This window comes from Hipposideros armiger, unplaced genomic scaffold (genome assembly GCF_001890085.2).
Source record: "Hipposideros armiger isolate ML-2016 unplaced genomic scaffold, ASM189008v1 scaffold_64, whole genome shotgun sequence".
NCBI classification, from domain to species: Eukaryota; Metazoa; Chordata; class Mammalia; order Chiroptera; family Hipposideridae; genus Hipposideros; species Hipposideros armiger.
The window spans coordinates 1,439,244-1,465,634 of NW_017731414.1; the positions used below are offsets into that span (position 1 = coordinate 1,439,244).

Sequence of the window (26,391 nt, forward strand, 5' to 3'; positions counted from 1 at the left end):
TTCCATTTTGGCTAAATTCAATTCCTGGTCTCGCTGAGCCTGTTTTCCCACCTGGATCGCGCAGTGTTAATTTTTCTGCCCCTTCCCTCTTCAGCTTCACAAGCCGGAGGCTGAGAATACGGGCTAGAAGAGCGCGGCAAAACGCAAAATGATAATCACGGGCTCAAGAGGCTTTCTTCTGACGTAGCGGGGTCTACTTACCGCGCGTGGACAGCAGGCTCTGGCGCGCCCTGGCGGAGGGGAAACTCCCGGCTGACGCCGCCGGACCATGTGTGAAGTCGGGGCCGCCATCTTTCCTCCGGGCAGCGGCCATTTTGGTAAAGGCAATGTTCTAGATTGTTGTTTCTGTCCGCCCCTCCTGCCTCGCCAATGTCTGAAATGAGCGCCGGGATGAGGTTTTATAAAATGTACACTCTTGAAAAGAAAAACAAGTGGCTGATAGCCTTCCTTGGCTTGTGTCGGGACCGGGACATCATTTCCTTTACCAAGATGGCGGCAGCACCGAGACGTAATCAGCACGCACCGCCGGGAGCTCAGCACGCAAACCCCGCGGTGACGCAACGGAGGTGCGACCTGGCCGGCGCTGGGGAAAGGAGGTAGGAGAGGCTGCTGTGCGGGCGGAGCCGGGGTTAGGGGGGCGGGGTGCGAGTGGGCCTGGCGGGCATCTGGGCCGGGGACCACCCTCCGGGAGGGCTAGAGGTGGGGTGCTCGGAAACGGAGGCACTTCCGGCGCCCAGTCTCGACGGCTCCCGCTGGGGCTGTGCCCATTACCCAGAGCGCGCGACTGAGACTGAGAGACAGCGTCGTGTTCGAGGCCACCCAGCTCCATCCCTGCCCTGAGCAGCTTCCAGGCTTGGGGGTGACAGAACTGCTACGGACTCGCGCCCGCCTCCTCCCCTCCCCCGCCGCCGTTTCCCCGGCCACTTGCAGTGGGATTAAGGCTGGGGAAAGGGACGACGGGCTGGGGGAGCCCAGAAGGGGGCGCGGGAGGGCTTCTTGGAGGAGGCGGCATTGCGCTCTGTCTGTTCTCTCTTACTTTCACATCCAAGCAACCAGGTGGGTCTTGATTCCCTCTTTAGTGTACCCTCTGTCCAGCCGGACCCCGGCCTGAGCTCCCTGCTCTGTCTCACATCTCGGTTCACTTACCACCCCAGAGGGCTCTGACCCGCAGATTTTCGCCTGGCGCCTCTAACATCCTCTGCATCCTCCCATCACCTAGAATACAAATCCCTCTTTCCAGCCTGCCTCCCCCACACCCCTGGGGGCTCAGGTTTTCCCTCTCCTTTGGGCCTGTTCTTAGGTGCCTCATCCAGGAAGACACTCACACACCCCTGCTGGGTCAGAAGCCCCCTGTAGGCTTCCCCAAGCACCCTGCATATCTCTATTACAGTTCTGATCGAGAGTAGTCACTCTAATTGTTTATTTCCCAGCCAGCCTGGGAGTCCTATTCAAGCAGGAAGCCCATGGGCTCTGCCTCTTTCTCAATATCCGACTCATACTAGGTGCTTAGTGCATGTTTACTGAATGACAAAGTATGTGAGTGAGTGACTTTACCACACAGAGAAGAAAAGCTGTCTGTCTTAGTCTGCTCTGGCTGACATAACAAAATACCACAGACTGCACAGCTTGAACAACAGACATTTATATCCTCACAGTTCTGGAGGCAGAAAGGTTAAGGTGCCAGCCAGTTCATTTCGTGGTGCAGGCTCTTCCTGACTTGCAGACGGCTACCTTCTCACTGTGTCTTCACACAGTGGAGAGAGCAAGCTCTGGTGTCTTTTGCTCTTATGGAGGTACCAGCCCTATTAGATTAGGGCCCAACCCTATGACTTCATTTAATCTTCATCACCTCACCAGCCCTGTCTCCAAATAATCAAAAAAGCCCTGTCAGGCTTTGGGATAGAGATGGGTTCTTGAGCATGGGAGAAGGGAGTGGTGCGGCAGTCTCTGAGTGGGCAAGGTTTTCACAGGAGGAGGGGGCAGGGGAAGGTATATCAGGTGAAGGCATAGCAAGAACAGAGGCTGGATGGGAGGTAAGTGGGAAAGAACAGTGAGATGAGTTTGGACACAACACAGAGCATGAAGTAAATACTGGGGGAAGCCTAGAAATCAGTGCTTGTTCATTGATTTGCTCAAAACATTTATTGAACAAATGAATGAGGGTGTTGGGGACACAGCAGTGACCAAGGCAGTCCCGGCCCCACCCTCACGGAGCTCCCAGCCTGGTGAGGAAGATGGACATTTGTCAAACAATTATATAAATGAACATAAAGCAACCCCAGACAACTGCCTTACAGAGAAGTTTGTGGTTTGAAACTCAGAAGGTGTCTCAGGGAAGGCTTCCTGGAGGCAACAGCACCTGAGCTGGACTCTGAAGTTTAAATAGGAGTTAACTGGGTAAAAAGAGGTGCAAAGAGCAGTCAAGTGGAGGGCAAAGCAAGTGCAAAGGCCCTGAGGTGGGAACCTGCTTGATATGTTTGAAAAATGGCAAGAAGGCTGGTGTGGCTCCTGCTGAATGAGTGAAGAGGAGAACAATAGGTGAGGAATTTCCTCATTTGTAACTTGGACAGTCACCCCGTTTCTTAGTGCTCTCCTTGGGAATCTGGGAGGGGGTTTCTGTTGGTTACATTGTAGATGCTCAGTAATGAATGCTGGATTTAGGGGGCCAAGAAGCAGTTGGGAGAACTGCGAGATTAGGCTGACATATCCACACCCCACCCCTTGGCAGCTCTTGTGTGGGTAGGGACTGGAATCACCCCCACATCTGAGATAAGGAAATTAGGGCTTGAGGGGAGCACATCAACGATGATTACAGAGCCAAAAGTCAACCCTAAGTCTCCCAGGTCCACTGATTCCCAGTTTGTCCTGTTCTTCCCCACGGGGCTCATTCCCCAGTTTCAGCCTGGAGGGGCTGCCTTTCTGTGTCAAGTGAGGGGCCCCAGTGGTCTCAGAGCCCTGATCTACATTGATATTTCTTGAGGGGCCAGCCGGGATCTGCAGATGGTGCAGTGGTTAAGAGCACGTAGTCGGGACTGAGGGGGTGGGCCTGGGTTGGAATCTGGACTCCTCCAACTAACCATCTGTGTGGCTCTAGCCTGTCACGTCTGAAAGCCTCAGGTGCCACATCTGTAAAATGGGGACCTGGCCAGGTACTTTGGCTTTCTTACCTTAGAATGGGAATAAGGACAGTCCCCATGTTTAAGGCTTTGGGGCATTCAATTGAGTCAGGAGTTGTTGTCTCATAGTTCTGAGTCAGGATGGCCCCACATTCTCTCACCTTCATTCTTGGCTCTGGGCCTGTTCCTCCTATGTTCAGCAAAGGCTGAGCTGAAGTTGTTCAGGGGAGAGAGAATGAACCAGGAGGGAGGCACATCAGCCCACTTTCCAGATGAGGAAAACTGAGGCCCAGAAAGCCCGTTCCCTCAGCTGCACAGCACTTGGTCCTCAGTCAGCACTTGAAGGGGGCGCTGTTTATGTCTCGGCTGCACAGCCTTCCTTTCCTTACCTGAAAGGCAGGCTTTGGAGGTGAGACTCCAGGCTAAGCCTCATGTGACCTAGCTAGGTACATTGGCTTCCCCACCTTAGAATGGGAATAAGGGCAATCCCTACGTTTAAAGCTTTGGGGCATTTGAGTTAGTCCATATAAAGCGCTTAGTGGAGAGCCTGGCACAGGGAGGGTGGCACATGCCATTGGTGTGTGTTGTCATTTCCCTAGCACCTAGTGTAGGACTCACAAGACCAGGTGCCCGCTGGACAACATTTTCCAGCTGTGTGAGCCAGGGCTGGATCATCGGTTGTAGTTGATGGCAGCTGCTTACCTAAGGTGAGGGGCACTCAGCCTCAGGGCTGTGGGACCCAGGGACTGAGGCCTCAGAGGTGGAAGAGTGGGGGCGGGAGGCACACAGGTAGCTACACAGGACTGTGGGGTTCTACAATAGCATGACTCATACAAGCCAAAAAGTGGAGACAACCCAGATGTCCATCAGTGGATGGATGGATAAACAAACTACGAAGGTCAGACAACTAACTTTGCGAACTCATCCTAGAAAAAACTACATACCTCATTGCTAAATACCACTACAGTCACCTTTGAAGTACTCCCCTTTGGGAAGCTATGCATCAATGCCAGTGCCTAGTCCATCCTTCAAAGCAATTTTGGAACTCTTTCTGGAATGGCCATCAGAGCTGTCATCATATTACCCATGATGTCCTGAATGTCATCAAAATGTCTTCCTTTCAGTATTTCCTTTATCTTTGGGTAAAGAAAGAGGTCATTGGGGGCCAGCCAGATCAGGTGAGTAGGGAGGGTGTTCCAATACAGTTATTTGTTTACTGGCTAAAAACTCCCTCATAGACAGTGCTGTGTGAGCTGGTGCATTGTTGTGATGCAAGAGCCATGAATTGCTGGCAAAAAGTTCAGGTTGTCTAACTTTTTCACGCAGCTTTTTTAGCACTTCCAAGTAGTAAACTTGGTTAACTGTCCAGTTGGTACAAATTCATAATGAAGAATCCCTCTGAGATAAAAAAAAAAAAGTGTAGCAACATCGTTGCAACAAGTTTGTGAACTTAATTGTCAGACCTTGTAGTCTATCCACTCAAGGGAATATTACTTAGCCATAAAAAGGAATGAGGCATTGATACACAATACAATGCGGATTAACCTCGAAAACATCATGCTGAGTGAAAGAAGCCAGACCCAAAGGCCACATATATGATTCCATCTATATAAAATGTCCAGAACAGGGCCGGCCGAGTGGCACATTGGTTAAGAATTGGCTTGGAATGCCAGCTCTGAGCAGCAGGGCCCCGGTTCAGATCCCACATGCAGACCAGTAATGCTGCGCCCTCTACAGCTAAGATGGTAAACAACAGCTCGACCTGGAGCTGGGCTACTGTGAGTCGCTGGCAACGGCGTACGCTGCAGTGAGGCTGGCCGGCAGCTGGCATGCCCTTTCATGAGCTGCCGTGAGCAGCCGTCCAATAGCTGGCGAGCGACTGCCTCACCCGGGAAGAGCGCAGTGATAATACCAACATGGGCCAGTGAAACGATGTCCTCCACAACTAGACTGAAGAACAAAAAGATAGCAACTTGTCTGTTCCCCTCCCCCAATTCCCCAATAAAATCTTTTTAAAAAAAATGTCCAGAACAGGTAAATCCATAGGGACAGAAAGATTAGTGGTTGCCAGGGGCTGAGGGAGGGGAAATGGGGAGCGACTAATGGGAAAGGGATTTCCTTTTGGAGGAATAGAAATGTTCTGGAATTAGATGGAGGTGATGATTGTATAACATTATGAATGTATTAAATGCCACTGAATTGTATACTTTATTTTGTTTTAATTCTTTTAATTTTTATTTTTTTAGCTGAGCCATCCTGCCACCTGTTGGCAGCTCAGCGGCTGCTCAGCTCGGGCCGGGACTCAAACCGCTGTTGCTCAGAGCTCGCACTCTTGAGCGAGCTCTTAACCAACTGAGCCACTTGGCCGGCCCTGAATTGTATACTTTAAATGATTCATTTTGTGTATACGAATTTTACCTCAATACATTTTAAAAAAGAGATCACAAAGTCTCTGCCTTTGTTTTACAAATGAGGCCATTGAAGCCTCAAAGGGCGTCCTGGCTGCCCAGGTGTGAATCTTGGAGTGCCAAGGATGGACATGCCCTGCTCACTGGTCTCCATCCTCCCACAGCCTGCTGAGGGATGCCCAAGAAGTTCCAGGGCGAGAACACCAAGTCTGCAGCGGCCCGGGCACGGAGGGCTGAGGCCAAGGCGGCAGCTGATGCCCGGAAGCAGAAGGAGCTGGAGGATGCCTACTGGAAGGATGAGGACAAACACGTCATGAGGAAGGAACAGCGCAAGGTGTGGGGGGCTCCGGCTTGCTGTGCCTGTGGCTCAGGCAGGCAGGCATGGTAGAAGGTGGCCGGAGGCCTCTGGGGCTTTGGCCTGAAAGGCAAGGAGGCACTAGACCTGGAGCAAGGCGGGGAGGGAGGCAGAGGCATCGACTCGTACAAAGACCCTGATATGGCCACGACTTGGCACATTTGGGGAACAGCGAGGTAGCCACTGCCCTCCATGGGCTTGTTTCTCTCTTTCATGTGATGCCATGGTCAGGCTATTCTGGTGGATCTCACCCTAGGGTGATTTTGTACCCTGAGGACACTTGACAGCATCTGGAGACATTTTTGGTTGTTATAACTGGTGGGTGGAGGCCAGGTATGCTGTATATCACCCCATAGTGCTCAGGACGATCTCCCAGCAAAGAATGAGCCAGCCCAGATTTCAGCAGTACCGAGGCTGGGAAATGCTGGGATAGGTTCCCCATTTCTGACCTGCTGACCTAGGGCCTGCAGGATCTCCTATGAGTTTATAAAAACACAGAAGAGGGCAAGGATGGCTGGCTATCCCCTGATGGGCCCCAATGCCAGGCCCCAATGCCAGGCACACAATTGGTGTCTGGGAATGGTTTAGGGCTGGTGCTGACCTACTCGGCTCCAGTAGGTGGCGCCAGGGAACCGCGTGGTCGGCCCTCCTGGTTTCTGGGCTGGTCAGACTTGCCCAGAGCCCTGGGGGATGCATTGCTGACTCAGGACGGAGAAAACAGGTGTTTCCTCCATTGGAAAACTGGTAAAGGTTGTGGAAAATAGCAGTGGCGTGCGTGGTCCCTGCATGCCCAGATCATGGGGCGTCTGCGCACTCTCTGTGCAGGACTGGAGTCTGCCTTGTTTTTAGTGGACATTGAATGTCCCTGGTTCCGTCCACATTTCCCCTCATTCTGCATTGGGTTCATGGAGGTCTTTAAACTTTCTTTTTTGTTGTAAACTTTTTGACAACATAGAAAAGTTGAAAACGCAAAAGGAAAACCAGTGTCTGCCAAAGATCCATTATCTAGACAGAAAAGCCAGAAACCTTTCGACAGCCCCAGAGACAGCAGTCTGCCCAGGACCCAGGCCCTGGGAGCCCTCCCCAGGCCTTTGTCTTAGGCCTTGGGGTCATCCCTATCCTCCAGATGAGGAAACTGAGGCTTAGAGCACAGCGGCCCTGCCTGAGGTGCCTGAGCACAGAAGTGGAAACCCAGCAAACACCCTTGACCTTTAACCCTCCCTTTCATGCCATATAAGCAGGATGGAGGCCCAGTGGGTGTCCCAGGCACATTGGCCCTTCTCCTGGGACATTTAATCTTGCTACAGGAGTGTCATGGGGACATTGCAGGCGGGGACCATCCCAGAGACATAGGAGACAGATGGCAGAGTTGTAGGCAATGGGTTGGCAAGCGAGGGTGCCTTCGGTGCCGGACCCAGCCAATGGTCGCACTGCACTACAGGTGACTGAGAACCTTGCTCTGCTCCTTGGAGCAGTGGAGGGCCAATGGCCAAGGACAAGTCCTGTAGGCCACATGTCCCCTCATCCAGCTGGCATCTATCTGGGCCTCCCTGGGGAGTCAAGATGGGATTAGTCCCAGCCCCTGGGGTGCTCAGTTGGGGATAGTGCCTCCCCAAGGTCTCCTGACCGTAAGGGCAGAACTCCTGCCCCAGGTGGCAAATGGGTCCAGACCCTCCGTATCTTCTGTTACCTTTAGAAACTCGTACCCCTCCCCATGCCCTTGAGGCTCCTGGGTTTCCCTCCCCCCAAATTCCCCTCCTAACTCCAGCCACACCAGTCTCTTTGTTGCTCCTCTGTTATGCTAGGTGGTTCCTGCCTCAGGGCCTTTGCACCTGCTATTCCCACCACTCTCCTGTCCCCCAACTTTCCTCCTGGCTGGCTCCTCTTCTGGCCCAGGTGTCACTTTTTTTTTGAGAGCCACCCACCCACCTGTCTTGACCAAGCTTCCCTGTTGTTCCCATCGTCATGTAGTACAGGAGCCCCCAGTAGGCCCATCTTGCTCCCAGCTGTGTCCCCTGCACCCAGCACAGGATTAGCACACAGCAGGGTCTCAATCCATGTTGGTTGAGATGAAAACCCAGACCCTATGGCGGTAGGATGGGGTCCACTCCTGACTGCCCCATTCTCCAAGGAGGAGAAGGAGAAGCGGCGCCTGGAGCAGCTGGAGCGAAAGAGGGAGGCCCAGCGCCTGCTGGAGGAGGAGGATTTGAAGCTCAAGGGCAGCAAGGCCCCCCGGGTGGCCGTGTCCAACAAGGTCACCCGTGCCCAGATTGAGGAGACCCTCCGCCGAGACCATCAGAACAAGGAAGCCCCAGAATCAGGTATGGCGGGGCCACCTTTAGAACTGCTCTCTTACCTCTAAAACAACAGGCAGTGGACTGCCCCCTGGACTAAGTCCAGACCCCCTCCTCACCCCCGGAGAAGCTGCCTGGACTTCGCATGGTGAAGGGTGGGTGAGCAGCAGCCTATCAGGCCTGCTCTGAGGATGGACAGCACAGGCACACACGTGTGTAGTTGCTCTGTACCCAGCCTCGCTTGTGCCCGCCCTGGGGTCCCCAGGGTGTTAATGAGGCGCCTGGGGCTAAGGAGACAGCAGCCACGGTTGGATCGCCTCCGTGTGCCTGGCTCCAGGGAAGTTAGGGCAGGAGACTGGGTCCTGGGATGGCAGGACCAGCCCACCCAGTAGGTTGGGAGGGCTTCCCAGCTCAAGTCGTGTTTCTGCCCTCCCGCCATCATTCTCCCCTCACTTTTTCCCCCACTGTGCCTCTCTCTGGCTCTGCATATGTCTCTGTCACCCGGCCTGCTGTCCGCTCCCAGCTGAGAAAGCCAAGAGCCACTTGGAGGTGCCTCTGGAGGAAAATGTGAACCGCCGTGTGTTAGAGGAGGGCAGCATTGAGGCGCGCACCATTGAGGATGCTATCGCAGTGCTCAGGTAGCGGGGCGGGGCCTGTGCTGTGGGGTGGGGCTTGGACCTCTGGGGAGGGGCTTTAAACCTGCGGTGGGGCTTGGGCCTCTGAGGGCAGAGTACTGGCTTGATCTTGGGAAGGGGGGTCTAACCTGGTGCGGGGGGGGGGGCTGCGCCCCTGCCCCCTTGACACCAGTGTCCACTTGTAGTGTAGCAGAGGAGGCGGGAGACAGGCACCCCGAGCGCCGCATGCGAGCAGCCTTCACCGCCTTTGAGGAGGCGCAGCTACCCCGGCTCAAGCAAGAAAACCCCAACATGCGGCTGTCGCAACTGAAACAGCTGCTCAAGAAGGAGTGGCTGCGCTCACCAGACAACCCCATGAACCAGCGGGCTGTGCCCTTCAACACTCCCAAGTGAGCCCGACTGGGGAAACCGCTCCATGGGAGGTCAGGGTTGTGAGCCGGCACCCCTCGGTTGGTCAGCTCCGAGGGTTACAGAGAGGGTGAGGGTTACAGAGAGGTCCGGGAGCCTGGGCTTCTGTCCTGGGAGCTAAGGGGCATCATTGGCTGTGCCTCCTGCTGAGGGTCCCTGCTCCAAGTGACATCCACCCCCTTCCTGCGTGCAGCCCAGGGCTAAGTGCCCAATAAAGGCAGTCTGTGAGGCAAACTGTGCGCTTCAAGTTTCCTGGGGTGGGTGGTGGGGAGAGGGCTGGAGTGAGGGGGGATCCACAGGTCACAGCCAGAGATGAAAAGGACTCCCAGCAGTGTTCCTAATAACTGACCCTGTTCTAGGGCGCCCTTCTTCTGGCTGGGCCACTTGTCCGGTGAGGAGCCTGTGCCTCCATGGCGGAGCCTTGCTTGCCTGCTGCTGCAAGGGGGCAGCTCAGAGAGCTTGAGCCACTGGCTCCAGGTCATGCAGCACAAAGGGGGATGAACCAGAAGAGTGGAGGCGAGTTGTTTTCATCCTGAGGTTCTGGTTCAGAGTCAGTGGCCAGGTCACATACTGTGCTTGGGGTCAGGAAATGCTGGCTGCTCTGCTATTCTTCCAACATGGGAGGCATCTGGGTTGAGTCCTGGGCAGGCTTCCTGGTGGAGGATTTCTTCAAAGAGGGTCTTAGTGGGAGATGAATCAGATTCCATCGCAGAGGCAGGGCACTGGGCAGGCAAGGGCATAGAGGTTGGATCAGGCAGGTGGATCCGGGTAGCAATGAGTGTCCCTTCAGAGGTTGCATGTCTGGGTGAGATCTGAACCTAGTTCCAGCTTGCTAGAGCTTCGTCAGCCTCAGAGAGTCAGTAGAGAGGGAGGGCAGCTGGGAGATGGGCCCATATGTGTGGAGCCGGGTCCAAGCATTTACCAGGTCACTGCTATGACTCCCACTCAAGTGACACCCTCCTTGCTCCCACAAGGCTGCTCCTGTGGCCTCCTCACCCCATCTCCATCCCCCTCTCAGCTCCAGCCCTTCCTGCCTCCTTGCTCTCAGCTTCTCAGCTTGTTCCCGCTCAGGGCCTAAGCCCTGTTGGTTGGTTCTTCCTGCCAAGAAAGCTATTCTCCCAAATCTCAAGTCTCAGATGCATATCCTCACAGATAGCCCCAACTCTGTGGGGTCAAGGTTGGGCCAAAGGGGGCCAGGCTCTGCCCAGAGGTAGGGAGGTAGAAGACTTCATGGAGGCAGGACCTTGAAGGATGCATAGGAGTTCTCCACACAGACAAGGGCAAGAAAAGGCACCAAAGAAGCCACACATACAAAGTCCTGGAGGTCATAACTCTCCTGTGCAAGGAAAAGGTGCCATTAATAACTGGGTACAGCTGAAATGCAGTATGGAGGCTTCCTGGAACAATGGCAGCTGGCATAAAAACTAACCAACATACGAAGTCTGACAATTAAGTTCGTGATCTCATCCTAGAAAAAGTGCTCCATACCTCATTGCTAAATGTCACTACAGTTGCCTTCGAAGTACTCCCCTTGGGAAGCTATGCACCAACGCCAGCACCTAGTCCATCATTCAAAGCAATTTTGGAACTCTTTTTGAACTGGCCATCAGAGCTGTTGTCATATTACCGTTGATGTCCTGAATGTCATAAAAATGTCTTCCTTTCAATATTTCCTTTAACTTCGGGTAAAGAAAGAAGTCATTGGGGGCCAGATCAGGTGAGTAGGGAGGGTGCTCCAATACAGTGATTTGTTTACTAGCTAACAACTCCCTCACAGACAGTGCCATGCGAGATGGTGCATTGTCGTGATGCAAGAGTCATGAATTGGCGAAAAGTTCAGGTCTTCTAACTTTTTCACACAGCTTTTCAGCACTTCCAAATAGTAAACTTAGTTAACCAGTTGATACAAATTCATAATGAATAACCCCTCTGGTATCAAAAAAGGGTAGTAACATCATTGCTACAAGTTTGCGAACTTAATTGTCCAAGACCTCATATAGTGAGCACTGGCTTAGTTTAGGAATACCCCAGGAGCTGACCCTGAGACAAGGACTAGAGGGCAGTGAAGGATCCAGAAAGACCCTGTGGGAGTTTGGGAAGAGAGGTAGAGGGATGGAGCCCTGCAGGGGATGCCAATGAGCTGAGTCCCCATCAGAAAGTGAGGGGACTGGACCAGCTGTGATAAGCATCCCCTGGATGCTGGGCCCTGGTAGTATCATCTCGTGAGCCCTGAGGACAGCCCCATGAAGTATCGACCCCCTATACAGATGGGAAAACTTAAGTCACCTGCCAGGGTTACACAGCCAGGAAGCACCCAGAGCTCTGGGGGAGACAGCAGGGATGCTTGTGGGGTCATGAACTGGGGCTGAAGATGTCAGCTAAATAACTGGTGGAGGAGCCCAAATGGCTCCCCACAAATAGAGGCCTCTGCCTGACACCTCTGGGGTCTCAGTGGGTCTGAGCCTGTTAACTTCTGTATAAAATGGGATTAAAAACAATATCTACCCCTAAGCTGTTGTCACGCAGCTGTCCAGCCGTCTGTCCCCCCGCGCTTAAACCCTAAACTGACCCCTTTGAGGACACTGCTCATACACCTTGCGTCTCCCTGTTTGGCCCCAAAGGATGGCCTGTTAGTCAATGATGGGTAAGATTTCTCGTAGGAGGAACAACCTAAGACAGGCTGATTGGAGGCCATCAGGAGAAATCTCGGGGCTGATGGAGGTGGGCATGAGCCCTTACTCGCCCCTCAAAGAGACTGGAGGTTTTCGACCTCTGTAGCTACATTCCTTCCCTCAACCTGCTTGGGAAGTGACCTAATGGTGTATTAGTATCTGTCCTCAGCACAATAATCTTATCTTCCTGGGGTCTGTGCATATAGGGTGTGTGAAGGCAGAGCATCTGACTTATCATCCGTGGGTGGAGTCTTGGTATTAGCAGCTTGCAGGCATGGGTAATCTGGCTTGAGAAAATTCCCAGGAATGAGACTCAGACTGTGGAGAGAACAATGCTACTTCCGGGTAGGTGGAGAAATAAAAGCGGTGTGTTGGCCCAATTCGGGGCTCTTAGTCCACAAGACTGGAGACCCTTGGCCCACACTCATTTAACTATTGGCTGCTGTTTCTTTTATTTCTTAACCCTTCGCCGCCCCCTCTCGTTTTCCCACGGCTCATGTCGTGCTGAACGTGACACTAAACTACCTCAAGAATCAACGAGATGGTGTCTGGGAAGGGCATATTCTGAAGAAGGGCTTGGCAAGAGAGCCTCCTGCATGGCGACTTTGAGGTCTTTGGGGTTGGGGATGAGGGGAGGTTGGTGCCCAATGGTGATTAACCCGAGGGAAGAAGCCAGCTAGGGCAGGCATGCAGGGCCTTAGACTCCAGGCTGAGGAATGGGGCGTTACGCCAGAATGATAGGGAGCCCTGGCAAGTGTGAGTACAGGAGGAAGGGTATTGGAGCTGTGATCAGCGAGCTCTGCTGCGGACCTGTATGGGGACGGCCAGTGGACCAGAGAGTAAAGATAAAACTCAGGACAGTAGCCGAAAGGATCGCCGTCATTCCACAGACATAAAGATGATGGTAATAACGTCTGCTCCCTTCCACAGAGAAGCCCCTTCTCTCTCCGACTTCGCTCCCGCGGAATCCCGAGCCCGCGCGTGCGCGCAGGCAGTAGGGAATCCCTGGCTTCGCCGCAGTGCGCGGGAGGGGGCGTGAGACGGGAGTTCCGTACCCTTCCAACCCTCCCCGCGCGTGTTGCCTGGACGACCGGGCGGAGCCGCGGGGACGCCGAGGGCTCACTGCGCCTGCGCGGCGGTGCTCCCTTCACGCGCCAGGGCTTTCCCGTTGCACGCAAGTCGCGGGGCGGGAACACCGCGCCCAGCGCGCATGTGTCAACACCCGCCGGACCCCCGCCGGTGGGCCAGGGAATCCTCACTCGCCGCAGTGCGCACTGGGGGCGGGGCGGGGAAACCGGTTCAAGCTGGAGTGGTGTCCGCTTTTGAGGTGGCGGGGGAGGGAGCGAGAGCAGGGTCTTCCCGAGGTTCCCACTTCGGCCCTCGCCGTAGCCGTGGCAACCCGGCGCGCTGTCCGCAATGCGGGGGCGGCAGCGGCCTCAGGGAAGCCGGGCGGCTCTGCGCCTGCGTGGAGCTCCGCTTCTGTGGCCGGGGTTCCCTCTTGTGTGCCGGGGGGGATTGGCTGGGGAGGAGAGGAGAGGGTGGGCTACTGGGACGGGGTGAACGCGGAGGGAGGGGCTGTGGAGGAGGGGTGGGTGCGGGAAGAGGTGGGGGAAACGCGCAGGGTAGGGATGATGGGGAGAGGGGTGCAGAAGGAGGAGGGGCCGGGAGAGGGCTTAAAGGGAGGAGGACAACAAAGGAAACGGGGGGGGGGAGGAGATCTTTGGGGAGCAGTTAAAGAACATGGACAATGTGAGGGAGACAAAGAGAAGTCCATTGAAGGTGGCACGGGTGTTGTGGGTGTGACTGGCTGGGAAGCTGGGGGAGAGGACAGACACCTTCTGGAGCTCCCCGTACCCCAGCCAGGTTTGCTTGCCCAGAAGATCCAGGCCTAGGGTTTCCAGATTTAGAAAAGAAAAAAAATACAGGACGCCCAGTTAAACCTAGCTTTCAGATAAACAACGAATATCATTTTTTTATTATAAGTATGTCCCATTCCATGCCCTGTATTTTACCCCTAATCTTGGTGGGGCCACCCATCTTTCCTCCCCTTCTCCCACATCGCCTGTCCCTTGAGCCATTCTGAAAGCAATGGGGACCTCGCGGATGATGCTGTTTTGTCTCTCACCTCCCGGATTCCCTACAGCCCAGCATGCCGGTTACCCCCCGCGCCATTCCCTGTGCCATCTCCCATCCTCCTGGCCTTCAACACCAGCCTGAGGTTGAGTCCTGGCCAGGCAGTGAAATGCGCAATGGCGTGGCGCTCACACGCACCTTCAGGGGCCTAATTTTTCCCTTAACCCACACCCCCTCCCAAATCTCAGCCATTGGCCTGGCCTTGCTGAGGTGTTGTGTTCTTGCTCATCCCAACGCCATCACCTCCTGGAACCTCCAGGGCTCCCTGCTCTAGGCCTGCGACCCCAAGACCTTCCTCCCCAACTGCCAGGCTTCCCCCTCAATCTCTGGGCACATAGCATATAGTAGTTGCTGGAAAAAACATTTGAAGGTAATTTTAGGGAGGCAAGTATGGGGGGAGTGTTTGATTTCTCAACAGGGAGAGGTGTGTTTTCTGTCCCATGGGGGTACATGCCCTCTCTGAGCCTTTGTACCCTCCAACAGAGCAGTTTTCCTTTTGTCCCTCCCTTTGGTTTCAAAAGCGTAAGATAATAACATTTACAGAAAAACTAATAGCAGGGGGGAAAGTCAGCCCCAGGGCCCCTGGCCCTAGGCTGTCCCCAGCACCTCCCTTCCTCCCCTTCTCAGCTTTGCTCATCATACTAATTTGCCATGGGAACACTTGAACAATTGCTTCTCCTGCCTGGTTTCCTCTCATCGGGCCAGGAACTTGGTACCTGTGGGTCATTTTTCCCAGCGGTGTGTTATTCTGAAAATGAGCTAAGTGGTCCTGGGGAACATGTGGGTGTTTTCAATTTCGCTGTCCTAGGCAATGCCCCTTCAGAAGCAGGTCTTGGATCTTTCGTCCCATGTTCTACGGCTGCTTTCCAGGGCAGTTAGCTGGGTGGTGCTGTCCCTTTATTTGGAGCTAGGTAGCTCCTGGGGTGGTGCTGGGTCAGAGTGGCCCCCTTCTCTCATCAGCCAGGTCCAAGTTGCACTGGGTCCCACATCCCCTGGGAAACAAGGTGACTAAGTGAATAGACCACACCAGGAATTGAGGACAAGAAACTAGTGTGATATGCCCAGAGAAGGGAGGACTCTAGACAGGAGGGGACATTGGACCAGGCTCTGAAAGACAATAGCAGGTGAGGAGAGCCATGGAAGGATGATCCTGGCAAAAGGAACAGCAAATGCAAAGGCCCTAAGGCTGGGCTGGTTAGGACAAACACTGGGCATGTCCAGAGCATGGTGAGTGGTCCAGAGAGACAGCATAAGGGCTGGAACAAAGGGGAGTAGGAGCCAGACCATGCAGGACTTTGAAGAGGGGGCGACTCAGGGTCCTATTGGTTCAAGGAGGGCAGTGTTGGTTATTCTTGGTAGGGACCCCACTGGTCACATGGGCGAGGATGGAATTCTGTGTCTATGTCATGGAGAAGGGACTGGGGGGGAGACAGTGGGGAGAAGAACTGTGGGACTGGGAGGGGCCTTCTGGGGACTCCACGGGGCAATTGTGGGGGTTCAAGGCCAGGGACACCCCCAATGATGTGTGCTCTGTGACTGCTGGCTCCTTACTGTCCCTTGCTGTTTCTGACCAAGGCACGGGGCCTCAGCCTACACCCACGGGTGGGGAGTCACACTCACGGAGATGCTGGGTGGGGCACCTCTTCTGTTGAGTCTGCGGTACTCCCAGTTTTCCCCTGTGCCTTCAGGATGCAGACCCCTAGCCTCCCCTCCTACCGCCCCCCTCCACCCCTTTGTTCTCTTTCCCTCCACGCACGGATAGTCAGTCACGCTGGCGGCACCCTCTGAGCGCCATCTCACTCAGTGGAAGAGGATGAGCTCCCAGTTTTCCCCCACCCCAGCCCGCCCTGCGCTGTGGAATCCCGGCCTCGGACCCTGCCCGGGGAGCACATTACCTTTTAGGAGATGCTCCTGGCATCGGTGGGGGTGGGGGTGGATGAGGAGGGCTATTTTTAGAATGAATGGAAGAAAGGGGGGAACAACAAAAAAGGATGGAGGCTTGTAGAAGCCTTCTGGCTCCCAAGAGGAAACCCCCCTTTCTCCAGGCCAAGGCAAAAGGTGGGTGGGGTTCAGAGGGCGGCGTGGGGAGAACTCCATAACCTGGGAGGGCGCCCTGCTTCCTGGGGTCCGGGGGAAGCTGAAGGAGAACAGCAAAACATAGCCGGCAGCCCCACATATTCCCCAGAGCTGGAAGGACCCCAGTGGTGGGCGCTGTCCAGTTGCTAAAGCGAGACTGAGGCTCAGAGAGCAGCCTTGGCAGGACCAAGGTCACCGGAGGGGCTGAGCCCTGGGCTCCCCCACCCCATCCTCTAGAGCCTCAGCCCCTGGGAGCCACATTGTTCTAATTTGACAGTGACCTTCACAATCTGCCGCCCAGGTCTCTGCCATTCACGCTCAGCGGGGTCCCCCAATGGTGCTGGCAGAGGGGAGACTTCACGGCCCAACAATGACATACAGAAGTTTTCTGTGATTTGTTTTCTGGCCACCCGGGGGGTCCCCCCTCCTTTACTAGAGCGTTTCAGCCCAGGCGACGTCACCAGCTGTCCGAGGCCTCCCGGTTCCCACGGGAACCCCCAGCCCCAGAACTCTCAGGGTGGGAGGATGCTTAATTGCTTTTCCCTCACTCTTTGGCTCCAGTCCTTCCTCCGACAACGGAGAGTGACCCCCAGAATGAGGGGACAGCAGTATTCTGTGTTGATGGGGCGCTGGACCCTGGCCCGGGGCTCCCCTTCTCTGGGTCTCAGTTTCCCCATCTGTGAAATGTGCGCTTTGGTCGTGAGGCGGCTGAAGGTCCCCCCAGCTGCTGGAACATCTTCTCCGAGGTTTGCAGGCACGCCCCTGCGGGGAGGGGCTTTCTGGAGACATGGAGGGGGATTCCCCCTAGAGCGGTGGTCGCTCTGTGGCCTCTCCCTGCGCGGGGTGGGCGCCCTCTCTGGGGCGGTGGGGCGGGGCCCGGGACGACGGGGAGGGGGCGCTCTGCGGCGGCGCGCGCACACCCTCCGGCTTTCACGCCCTTGCCCTGGCGTGCACTTGCCTTCGCGCTCCGGCCAGGCGCGGGGCACCGGCCGCGGCGGTCGTCTCTGGCGGGTGAGTAGGCAATAGGGGGAGGTTCGGGGGTCCAGGGCGGAGGTCCCAGCGGCGCTCCCCTTCTCAGTGGTGGGCGCATCAGTCGGGGTGTACCCGATTCGGGGAATTCAAAGGGGGAGCTGCGAGAGGGAAACCCCTTCCGTCCCCCGCTAACACCAAGCCTCGAGTCAGCTCCAGACCACCTCCCCTCTCCATACCCTTATGAGGAGGGGGCTCCCGCTCCTGCAATTTGTGGTGCAGAGACATCCCCCCACCGGGGTGAAGGTGAGGACCTGAAGACCTCCCATGCAGCCCTTGGTTGGGGCTGGGGGAGGGAAGGACTGGCCCCCTTGCCCCCTTCTACCCCACCCCCCAGTCTTTTCTCTCTCTCCCAGTGTGTGGCAGGATTCCCCGGCCCCGCGGCAGAGTGAGGGCCCCGCGGCAGAGTGACAGGAACCACCCCCCCACACACACACCTGCCAGCCTACTGTGCTTGGGAGCTGACTCTGCTCTCTTCCATAAGCTTGTTCCCTCCCCGCCCCCCACGCCCATTGACTTGGAGAAGGGCCAAGGCCCAGAGAGGTTTAGCGTTTACCCAAGGTCACCCAGCTGGGCAGGGGGCTGAGCTGGGTTTGTGGTGGACTTACCAACCCCAGGACCCTGACGAGTGTCAGCCTTAGGGTTTTCTGCTCCCTGCCTTTAACTGCAGGTGCAAGGGCCCTGTCTGGGGGCCCTGGAACTGGGGGTGGGGTGGGTGGAGGTTTCCTCACTCTCCTCAAGTCTCTCCACCCCGGCAGGAGCCCCAGGCAGGACTGAGTGGAGAAGTCCCTGGCCTGGCTCCCTCCTCCATGCTCCCAGGTCTCTAGTCTTCCCTAACCCCCTACCCCCAGCCACCTTAGACTGCTGAAGACCCCAGAGGAAATCCCTGGAGGTAAGGGAGACTTCCAGATGGGTGGGCCAGAGCATCGTGAGCTGGTAGAATAATCTCCACTCTGATGCACCTGCCTGGTGGATGACCTTGGCCCCCTGCCCTCCCAGGGTCATAGTCAGCTCCAAAGTTCCCCTGGCTGGCCCACCCCAGATCCTGCTGAGAGAAAGAGCAGCTGGGACATTCACAGCTGACTCTGTCTCCCCTTCAGTCCCATTCTGGGGTCTGGCCATGCCTCCTCATCCTTTCCCACTGGGGGACTGCTCTGTGTTCCCTTCTGTTCTCTCCTTCAGGACAGGTACTGTGTGCTCATATGGGGACTCTGAAGGCCATCCTCTACAAACAGAGGGAATTCCATAAGGGAGCTACAGGCCCCAAGGCAGCAGTGGACAGGGGCAGAATTTGGAGGCAGCCAAGAATAGAGCTGGTGGAACCAGGAATCCCTGATTCCTTCATCCTCACACCTGTCCCAGCCTCACCCACTCAGCTCTCCCCGTGATGAAGGAGTTGGAGGGCATAGGGGGAGGACAGGAAACAGCATGGGGAAAGGCAGATAGTCTTTAGGGTGTAGTGTCCAGTGGAAAGAGGTTGAGCCTCCAGGATGGGGGCCTGGCAAGGGAGAAGGTATCCACAGGGCCTCGCTGATGGGCCTGAGGGAGTAAACAGGGCCCCACTGGACAGACATAGCCACCCATCTTAAGTTTCCTTAAAATTTACAAGGTGACCAAACTTGTCAGAGTGCAGATATGCTGTAAAGGCCATTGCAGTGTGGGAACTGTCTGTACCCCACCCTCCTGGGGCCCTGCCTCCGCCTCACACCCATGTCTGGTCCTTACAGGTCAAGGGGAAAAGAAAAGTGGCCACAGCCCCCCACCAGCCAAGTGGTAACACAGCAGGACTGAAGGGGACAGGCCCTTTGGTGCTGGCTTGTCAGGAAGACCCCTTCACCCCAGGGTGAGTGAATCCCAGATTCAGGTTACCTTTGGGGGTGAGGATGGCCCAGGAGCAGGATAGAAAAACTGGTGACTTAAGAAAAAGTGCCAACCTTTGAAATATTACTAACAATATAGTAATGATGATGATGATGACTATGCTTAGAGTCCCCCAGAGTCACTGTCCACTTTCTCTGGTCACTGGTGGTAGGGAACCTGCTCAGAGAGGCTGGGTCACCTACCGAGTGTCACACAGGCAGAAGGGGAAGTTGAACTAGGTTGAAGGGCCCGACCCCCAGTCTCCACCAGCTGGCTCCTGTGGCCTCACTCCCTGGAGACAGCCCTTAGGGAGCAGCTCCTTTGCTCCTTCTTTCCCCAGCTGAATGGACAAGAAAGTCCAGGGCAGGGCTCCATGGTTGTAGCAGGAGTTCCCCAACCTCAGTGGCTTTGTGGGGACTCCATGCTTAATGACAGAGCTGATTCCCTGCCTGCCTCTCACTCCCAGTCCTACTTCCTCCTCTAGAGCAGGGACTGAGGGCTCAGTGGGCTGCCCATGGGGAGGACCAGGGAGTGCCAGGTGCGGCCCCTCCCCACTCCTCCCTTGCCTCATTTGGAGTTTGTTTGGAGTGTGTGTGTGTGTGTGTGTGTGTGTGTGTGTGTGTGTGTGTGTGCGCGCGCGCGCGCGCGCGCGCCTTTATCACCATAGTATCCCCACCTCAGGGTACAAGGCTTGCATACAGGAGGCACTCAATAAATGCTGATAGAATAAAGGAAGCTTCTCCAAGTTCCTGAATCTGGATAACCCAGGAACAAGCCCTCTGGGACACCTGCCTCTGTTCCCTGTCCTGCCCCAACAATTCCCAGGACCTTAGGGGGCTTAACCCTACATAACTTCTGCTCTGCTCAGAATCCCATACACAGCCCGCCTGGTGGGACCACTGCCCCCCTCTGACTTACTCCACCCTGTTTGCCCCTTCCCTCTAGCCCCACTGATTTCCTTCTCTTCCTCCCACATGCCCTCCTTGGTCCCACCGCAGGGCCTGTGCCCTTGCAATGCCTTCTGCCAGGTGTACCCTTCTCCTAGCTCTTTCAGGGCCAGCTCCTGGGCCCCTTTTGAATGCTTTCTCTCCCTCTTCTGACCACCTTAGCTAAAGTCTTCCCATCCCCATTCCTACTTTTTCCCCACTTCATCAGATCTTTTTCTAATACTTTTATGTATTTAGAATTCTGATTTGGAGAGGGTTTGTCCCCCTCCTCCAGAAGTTCATCTCCAAGAAGGGCAGGTTTGTATCTGTCTCAGACTAGGTATCTCTAGCACCAGACGCAGAAGGAGCTTGGTGGATATGTGAATGAATGAATGAACGAATGAACAAACGAATGAATGAGTTGAATGAATACCTTCCCCACCCTGCCATCCCACACTCACAGGGGAATCAGGGTCTAGCTTCCCTTTAGGCAGCCATCAGTTAGACCCAGGATAGGGCTGATAGTTCTGTGCATGCATGGTTGGGTGTGTTGGAGGGGCTGCCCAGGTCACCCCCGCTCAGACTGCTGCCTCTGGGTCCCTCAGACCCAGAGGTCTCCCAGCTCTCCTGCACCCACACCCTGGCTCACTGCCCCTGGAAGAGGGGCTCCATGTTCAGCTACCAGCCTCTCCCCTACCTGGTCTGCAAGCTATTTCCTGGGGGTGTGAGTCTTGGGGCACCAGACCATCTTCGGGTCTCTTCCAGCCAACTGTGGGCTAAGGGGCTCTGTTGGGAATGGAGACCCAGGTGGCCCCCACCCATTGCCCTACCTCTGTCCACCCCTGATCCCTATCCACCACTGCCAGCCTTGTCTCTGTAGGGTGAGGTCCAAGCAGGCAGCAGGGCAGACTTGGGCAGGAGGTTGATCAGTCACCAGGTCAACTATCCTAAGTTCGACTCCTTGAAGGAGGTCCCTGATCCCTCAGGGCAGGTGAACCCAAAGGGGAAAGAGGGTCTTTCCAGGACAAGAAGGTGGGTACAGAGCCTGTGGGGCCTGGGCAGAGCTGGAGGTCTGGAAGGGCCTCCGGTGCTTGTGTGAATTTGTGAATTTCTGAATGTTTACACGTTGGACTTGAATTCAGAAACTGTCAGATGCTGCAGGGCCCCCACAGCAGCCTGTGCAGTGCAGGGTCAGCCCATGGGCACAGCGTGAATGCTTGTCGTGGGACAGGGACCCATATGTTGGCAGGGCATTGAGTGTGGTGCAGTGATGTGTGCCATATGCTGAGGGAGATGTGGGTGGCTTCATCGTTGTTTTAGAAAGAGCCCCCAGTGACCCAGTCTGGGAAACCGTAAGTGCAAAGGCCGAGGTGGGGATGGCTAAGGGGAGATGGGAGGCTTGGGTGGGGTTGGTGAGTGGATAGGAGGGTGCAGGAGGGATGGTGCATGGCAGAGAATGATCCCTTTACAGTCACCAAAACCCCACTCCTGACACCCTTGACAGCAGGGGATGGGTGGCCCCCAGGCCTCCACTTCTAGACCATGATAGCCCTGGGCACTGTCACCACCGCCAGGCCTTCCTTGGGATGTCCTGGACAGGTAGGGATGAAGAACAGGCTCTTCAGAAGAGGGGACAAGAGTCTGCTGACCCTGGGCCATCACCTGGCCCTGCTCAGACCACCCTACCATCACCTGCCCACAGGACCATCCCCTGCCCAAGCATTTGTCCACTTATTCATTCATTCGGTCCAGCTATTTTCTGGGTGGCAGAGGAAACAAAACAGATCCTGACCTGGTACAAAGCTCAGGGCCAGGAAGAAAACAGATGTGGGGCTCGGAGAGAGATGGGGGAGCTGCTGCCTTCCGGAGTTGCCAGGCTGGAGGGACAGAACCAGACTCAGTCACCCCCAGCCAGGTGGGGACAGGGTGAGGCTGAGGCTGTGAGGCTGCCTGGGGGAAGAGGAGGGAAGGGTTCCCCACCACCTGGTCCCCAAGGCTCCCTGCAGTTATCATTAATGTTGAATGAATGAATTGCCCAAGGACAGCCTTGGTGACAGGGAAAAATGACACGGTTTTGGGGACTCCCAAATTAGTCTCCTGCTGTCCTGCCATCCTGGCATTGGTTTGGGGGGTTAGAACTGGGGTGGGAAGCAGAGTCCCAAAGAAGGTGGCCTTAGACGGTATGCCCAGCAGGCACCCCTCAACCCCTGGAAGCCCCCTGGCCCAACTCCTAGGCACCCGGCACTTGCCAACATTCTGCTCTCCCATCCCAAGACTCCCCCACACGGAGCAGACCTGTGAGGAGGTCATTTTGGGAAGGAGGTGTCCAGTTGCTTTGCGGAGTTGTCCCCTCAGCAAGTGCGTGTGGCTCACAAAGGTTGAGGGGTGACTGGAGTTTGGGGGACATAATTTTGGGAAAGGGGTGGCTAGGAGTTCCTGAGGGCTGTCAGGGGCAGGAGTTGTCGCTTGGCTAATGTCCCCTCCGTCGCGCGCAGCAAGAGGGCGAGTTTGAGGACCCGCCGAATGCGGTGGGGGGTCGAACCCGGCTAGGGGAATGAGGGATCTTTAAATGTAGGCGGTGCTTGCGGGGTCGGAGGGGGCGGGGCCAACCCGGGCTCAGCCAATCGGCAGCGCCGCCCGCGTCGCGCCGCCCCCTCCTCTCCCGTCCCGGGCGGGCGCTCGCCCCCCGGTCCGGCCCGTGCACAGGGCGGCGGGGGATGCGCCCACCGCTGCAGCCTCCCGCCCCACCACCCCCGGGCCCCGCGCCCCACCGCTTCATCCCGCCCCCACTACGCTCCCGGCCCCCGCCTGGGGGTCCTTGGCCGCGCGGGACCCTGTCCCCTCCAGCCTCGTCCGCCTGCCCGAGTCGAGCCCCGCAGGTACGGGGTGGGATGGGCAGGGGCGCCGAGGAAGGGAGGCAAGTCCAGGAGGGGGACGTGGTTTGGGGCAGGGGACACGGGGAGGGGAATGTGTCTGTGCACTGCCCAGGTGAGTGACGAGTCTCAGACCCCCATCGCGGAGGGGGAGGATGCTGGGTTCTTTTTTGGGGTGCAGAGTAGTGAGTCTCCAAACTCCATAGGTATGGTGGGGGGAGCTCTCACCGTGGAGGCAGTGACCCAGGACTGACGGGAATGAGAGGCAGGAGACCCTCTGCCCTGGCCCCTGGATCCAGTGGTCAGGGGCAACCCTGCAGGGGTCAGGGAGACCAGTTCTCCCTGACAGAAGTCGGGGTACCCCGCACAGGGCACTGCCCTGCTGTCCTGTAGGCGGCCCATAGATGTGAGTGCTGGAGGCTGGGGCTGAGTGGGAGACGCTGATGGAGATGGAGCAGTGTGGAGGGCACTGGTGGAGGCAGCCTTGGGAGGGCAGGGCTAATTGCACCCTGCTGGCTGCTGGCAGGTCTCTGATGGGTGGTGATGGGAAAACCTGGGGGATACGTAGGTCAGCCAACAGCCTTGCTGCACCCGCACCAGGCAGACCATGGGGCGGGAGGGCAAGCTAAGCTTGTCCACCCTGCAGAGATAGGGCCCCAAAAGTGCTGGAATGGGGGTGTCCTGGGGTACTTCCCCACCCTCCACAGGGACACATGACCCACGACTTGCCTACACATTCTGAAATGTTCCACCATGTGCTGCCCTGGCTGTGTGGTTCCTGGGAGCAGAGGGTTGGGCATTTTGCCCCATAGGGGCCTCTGCCTTGGAGATAGACAGGGCAGGGGGCACCTTCTCCTGGTTCAGCTCGAAGGACGGAGCGTGGTATCAGTCAGCAGCACCGTAACAGGTATACCCCCAGCCACATGCTAAGATTTTCCACTCAGATCTGGCCAGCCACCCACCCTGCTGGGTGGGTACCAAGAAGCCCCTTTACTGAAGAAACAGTGGAGGAGGGGCTGGGATACTGAAAAGTCCCTTCTGGAAGTCACTGCAACCAACCTGTCATTTGTAAAAGGGCTCATGGGAGGGCCTTTGGGGTCTGGTTAAGTTTCTTTGTCTTCCTGTTGAGTGAGAGAGAGCCCTACTCTCTGCCACCTGCCCACCTTTCTCAGCTCCTCATGAGTTCTCCTGGGTATCTCCTGTCCCGCTTGGCCCACAAGGTTCCCACAGTGTCTCCTGGGATGGCATGGAAGGGGTTTCTGCTCATCCCCCCACCCTGGCCTTTAGGGAACCAAGGTCTCGTGTCCCAGACACATTTGACAATTTTGTCCATCCCAGGGTCCCTCAAAACTGAATGCAGCCTACAGGGTGTTCCTTGCCTTTTAGGGGAGCTCCTTGGGGAACTTGGGAGGCCTCACCCAGAAAAAAAATGCACCTTTTCATGGATACCCAAACCTTGGCTTTCAGAGGGGCTTCAGGTTCTTTGCGAATTCCCTCAGATCCCAGGGACCCTAGCTTTAGGGCCAGGTTTCAGTGGGGGAGGGTAAGGTAGATCTGGAAAGGGGTGGGGTCTCTTGTCCCCAGGTCCTTTTAGTTCCACTCAGCCTTTAGAAACAGGCTGCTGCCACCTCCTATGGGATCTCAGGCAAGCCACTCTGTCATTCTGTTTTCTCTGAGGTCATGGGAGAGTTTGGGCACCCACCATGCCTGAGCCTTGAGCTCTGAGGCCCAACAAGGGCAAGGCCAGGCTGCTTCCCTCTCCAGATAATGGCTTGTCAAGAGAAAGCCAGGCAGGTCCAACCACCAACTGCCCCCCTGTTGGCACTGACTTAGTTCCTGGCCTTCTGTCTGTGTGACCTTGGGCAAAGTACCAAACCTCTCTGAACCTATAAAATGGGGTCAGGGACGCCACCTGCATCACCGAGTGGCAATGGGGATTAAATGTGATAATTCTGTTAAAAGGACTCTGACCACAATAAGCACTAGATGCACATTAACTTTACAGGCACCAGGAATGTCATCCACCCTTCTGCTCTCAAGGAAGCTATCTGCCACCAGTCCTCCCCACCCCCACCGCACCTAGGGCACCTTAGGATGAGGCTGCCAGGCTAGGAGGAGCATGGCTGACACACGGCTGAGTTTGGCCTGTGCATCGGGCGGCTGAGTCACATCCTCAAATTGCATCTTCATCAGTGTATTTCCGAAGGTCGTCTGCAAGGCCCCTACCCACTCCCAGTCCTGGCTGCCAGGCCACCCTCCTCTCCTTCCTGTGCCCCCAAGAGCCTCAAGCAGGGACCTGCACTTTCAGGAGGGATGATAGGAGGGGTGCTTATGGTTTCCTAGATCCCTAGATGAGGACAGGGTTTGGGGTTGTTGTGCATGTGTTCTGGTGATAAGCTGCCCACCTAGCAGCCAGTGGCCCTTAAGGTAGGGAGCAGGATCTCCAGCCCAAGAGAAGAGTGGTACCCAAATGTTTGTGAGGAGCGAGAGAGATCAGGGCCAAGGTCAGCCTTATAAATTGTGAAGCGCTGGGCCTGGAGAAGGCTAGCCCATATAAACTGTGAAGTACTGGGCCCACGTGAGGCCAAGCCATAGATACTATGAAGTGCTAAGCCGGCGGAGGCCAAGCCTTATAAACTATGAAGTACTGGGCCTGCAGGAGACCAGCCCATATAAATTGTGAAGTGCTGCACCAGCAGAAGACCAGGCCTTATAAACTGTGAAGTGTCAGACCACAGGTGGCCAGAGCCTGGTTGATGTGATGGGTGAGAGCAGTGAGGAAGGGACAAGTTCTAAGACTCATGAGGTCATTTGCCATAGGAAGGAATGTTTCTCGGGCTCCTTCTGTGTGCTGGCACCAGTGTCTGAGGACATGTAGTGAGCGGGACAGACCCAGTCTGGGGGGTGCCAGACAATGGTGCAGGTGGACCTGCGATGCAGGGATGGGCACCCTGGCCAAGGTCGCCCATTCCTGCTCAGCAGCATAGCTCATCTTAGCATGTCCTGCCATGACAGTTTCCACGTCTGTCACCTGCTGAGCACAGGTTCAGGGCTGGGGAGATATCCTGTCTGTGCACACAGCGAGCCCCCAGCATGTGCGGGCCTGGCCTTTTAAAGGGGACAACACTTTGGCCCACTGCCCGCCGCTGCCCGGCTTATTGAGAGAACTCCACCAGGCAGCCTGGTCCAGAATCTGTCCTGTGAAGGGAAACAGTCCCTTCACAGCATCTTAGTGTCTTAGTTTTTCCCCCAGCGGTAAAACTGGCCAAATCCCAGGACCCCCTTCTTGGGGGTATTTCGAGAATTAAGGAGAAAATTTGTGTGAAGGACAGAGCCTGGCATGTAGTAGATGTTCAATAAATATTGGCAGGGTGGCCACAGGTGGCATGTGAGGGTGAGAGAGTGGGCCTGGCTAGTCGGAACCCAGCAGACCAGACTCCAGGCAGGATCCCTGCTCTCCCACATGACACCACATGATACAACTCCATGCAAGGTCAGAATCTGAGGAACTTGGGTGATCAGACAGTCTGCTCTTTTGTGGCCTGGTGTGGAAATTGAGACTGGCTCGGGGTCATAGGGCCAGGCCAAGCACATCTCACAGGCCCT

The 26,391-nt window shown here is 56.0% G+C and overlaps 2 protein-coding genes across 9 annotated transcripts in view; both read left to right on the forward strand.

Annotated features, from left to right (window-relative positions):
• Positions 1-507: 507 nt before the first annotated feature.
• On the forward strand, positions 508-9,450 carry CCDC124 (coiled-coil domain containing 124). Of its 2 annotated transcripts, none has more exons than XM_019641750.1 (5): positions 508-596; positions 5,689-5,858; positions 8,011-8,200; positions 8,697-8,811; positions 8,994-9,450. In XM_019641750.1, exons 2-5 carry the CDS (start codon positions 5,700-5,702, stop codon positions 9,199-9,201), a joined length of 672 nt encoding a protein of 223 aa, XP_019497295.1. In that variant the 5' UTR covers positions 508-596; positions 5,689-5,699; the 3' UTR covers positions 9,202-9,450. The 2 variants fall into 2 exon arrangements, with proteins under 2 accessions (XP_019497295.1, XP_019497296.1); XM_019641751.1 differs by lacking the exon at positions 508-596 and adding an exon at positions 672-1,056.
• Positions 9,451-17,062: 7,612 nt separating this feature from the next.
• Positions 17,063-26,391, forward strand: part of KCNN1 (potassium calcium-activated channel subfamily N member 1) — a 29,726-nt gene continuing 20,397 nt past the window's right edge. For 4 of the 7 annotated variants that reach the window (XR_002123920.1, XM_019641799.1, XM_019641800.1 and 1 more), the window contains exon 1: positions 22,589-22,791. Coding sequence is in view for 3 of the 7 variants with exons in the window: in XM_019641799.1 (XP_019497344.1) it covers positions 22,630-22,791 (162 nt within the window). In the remaining 4 variants the exon portion in view is untranslated. Of the gene's footprint in view, positions 17,109-17,356; positions 17,373-18,853; positions 18,970-22,588; positions 22,792-26,391 lie in introns of those variants that run through there. The other 3 variants (XM_019641802.1, XM_019641804.1, XM_019641803.1) reach the window with 2 other exon arrangements.

Bases quoted from the DNA above. Each gene is read 5' to 3' on its own strand.
- CCDC124 (XM_019641750.1), top strand. From the start codon at position 5,700: ATGCCCAAGAAGTTCCAGGGCGAGAACACCAAGTCTGCAGCGGCCCGG. The intron at 8,201-8,696 runs GTATGGCGGGGC...GTCCGCTCCCAG, and splicing joins CAAGGAAGCCCCAGAATCAG to CTGAGAAAGCCAAGAGCCAC. The intron at 8,812-8,993 runs GTAGCGGGGCGG...GTCCACTTGTAG, and splicing joins GATGCTATCGCAGTGCTCAG to TGTAGCAGAGGAGGCGGGAG.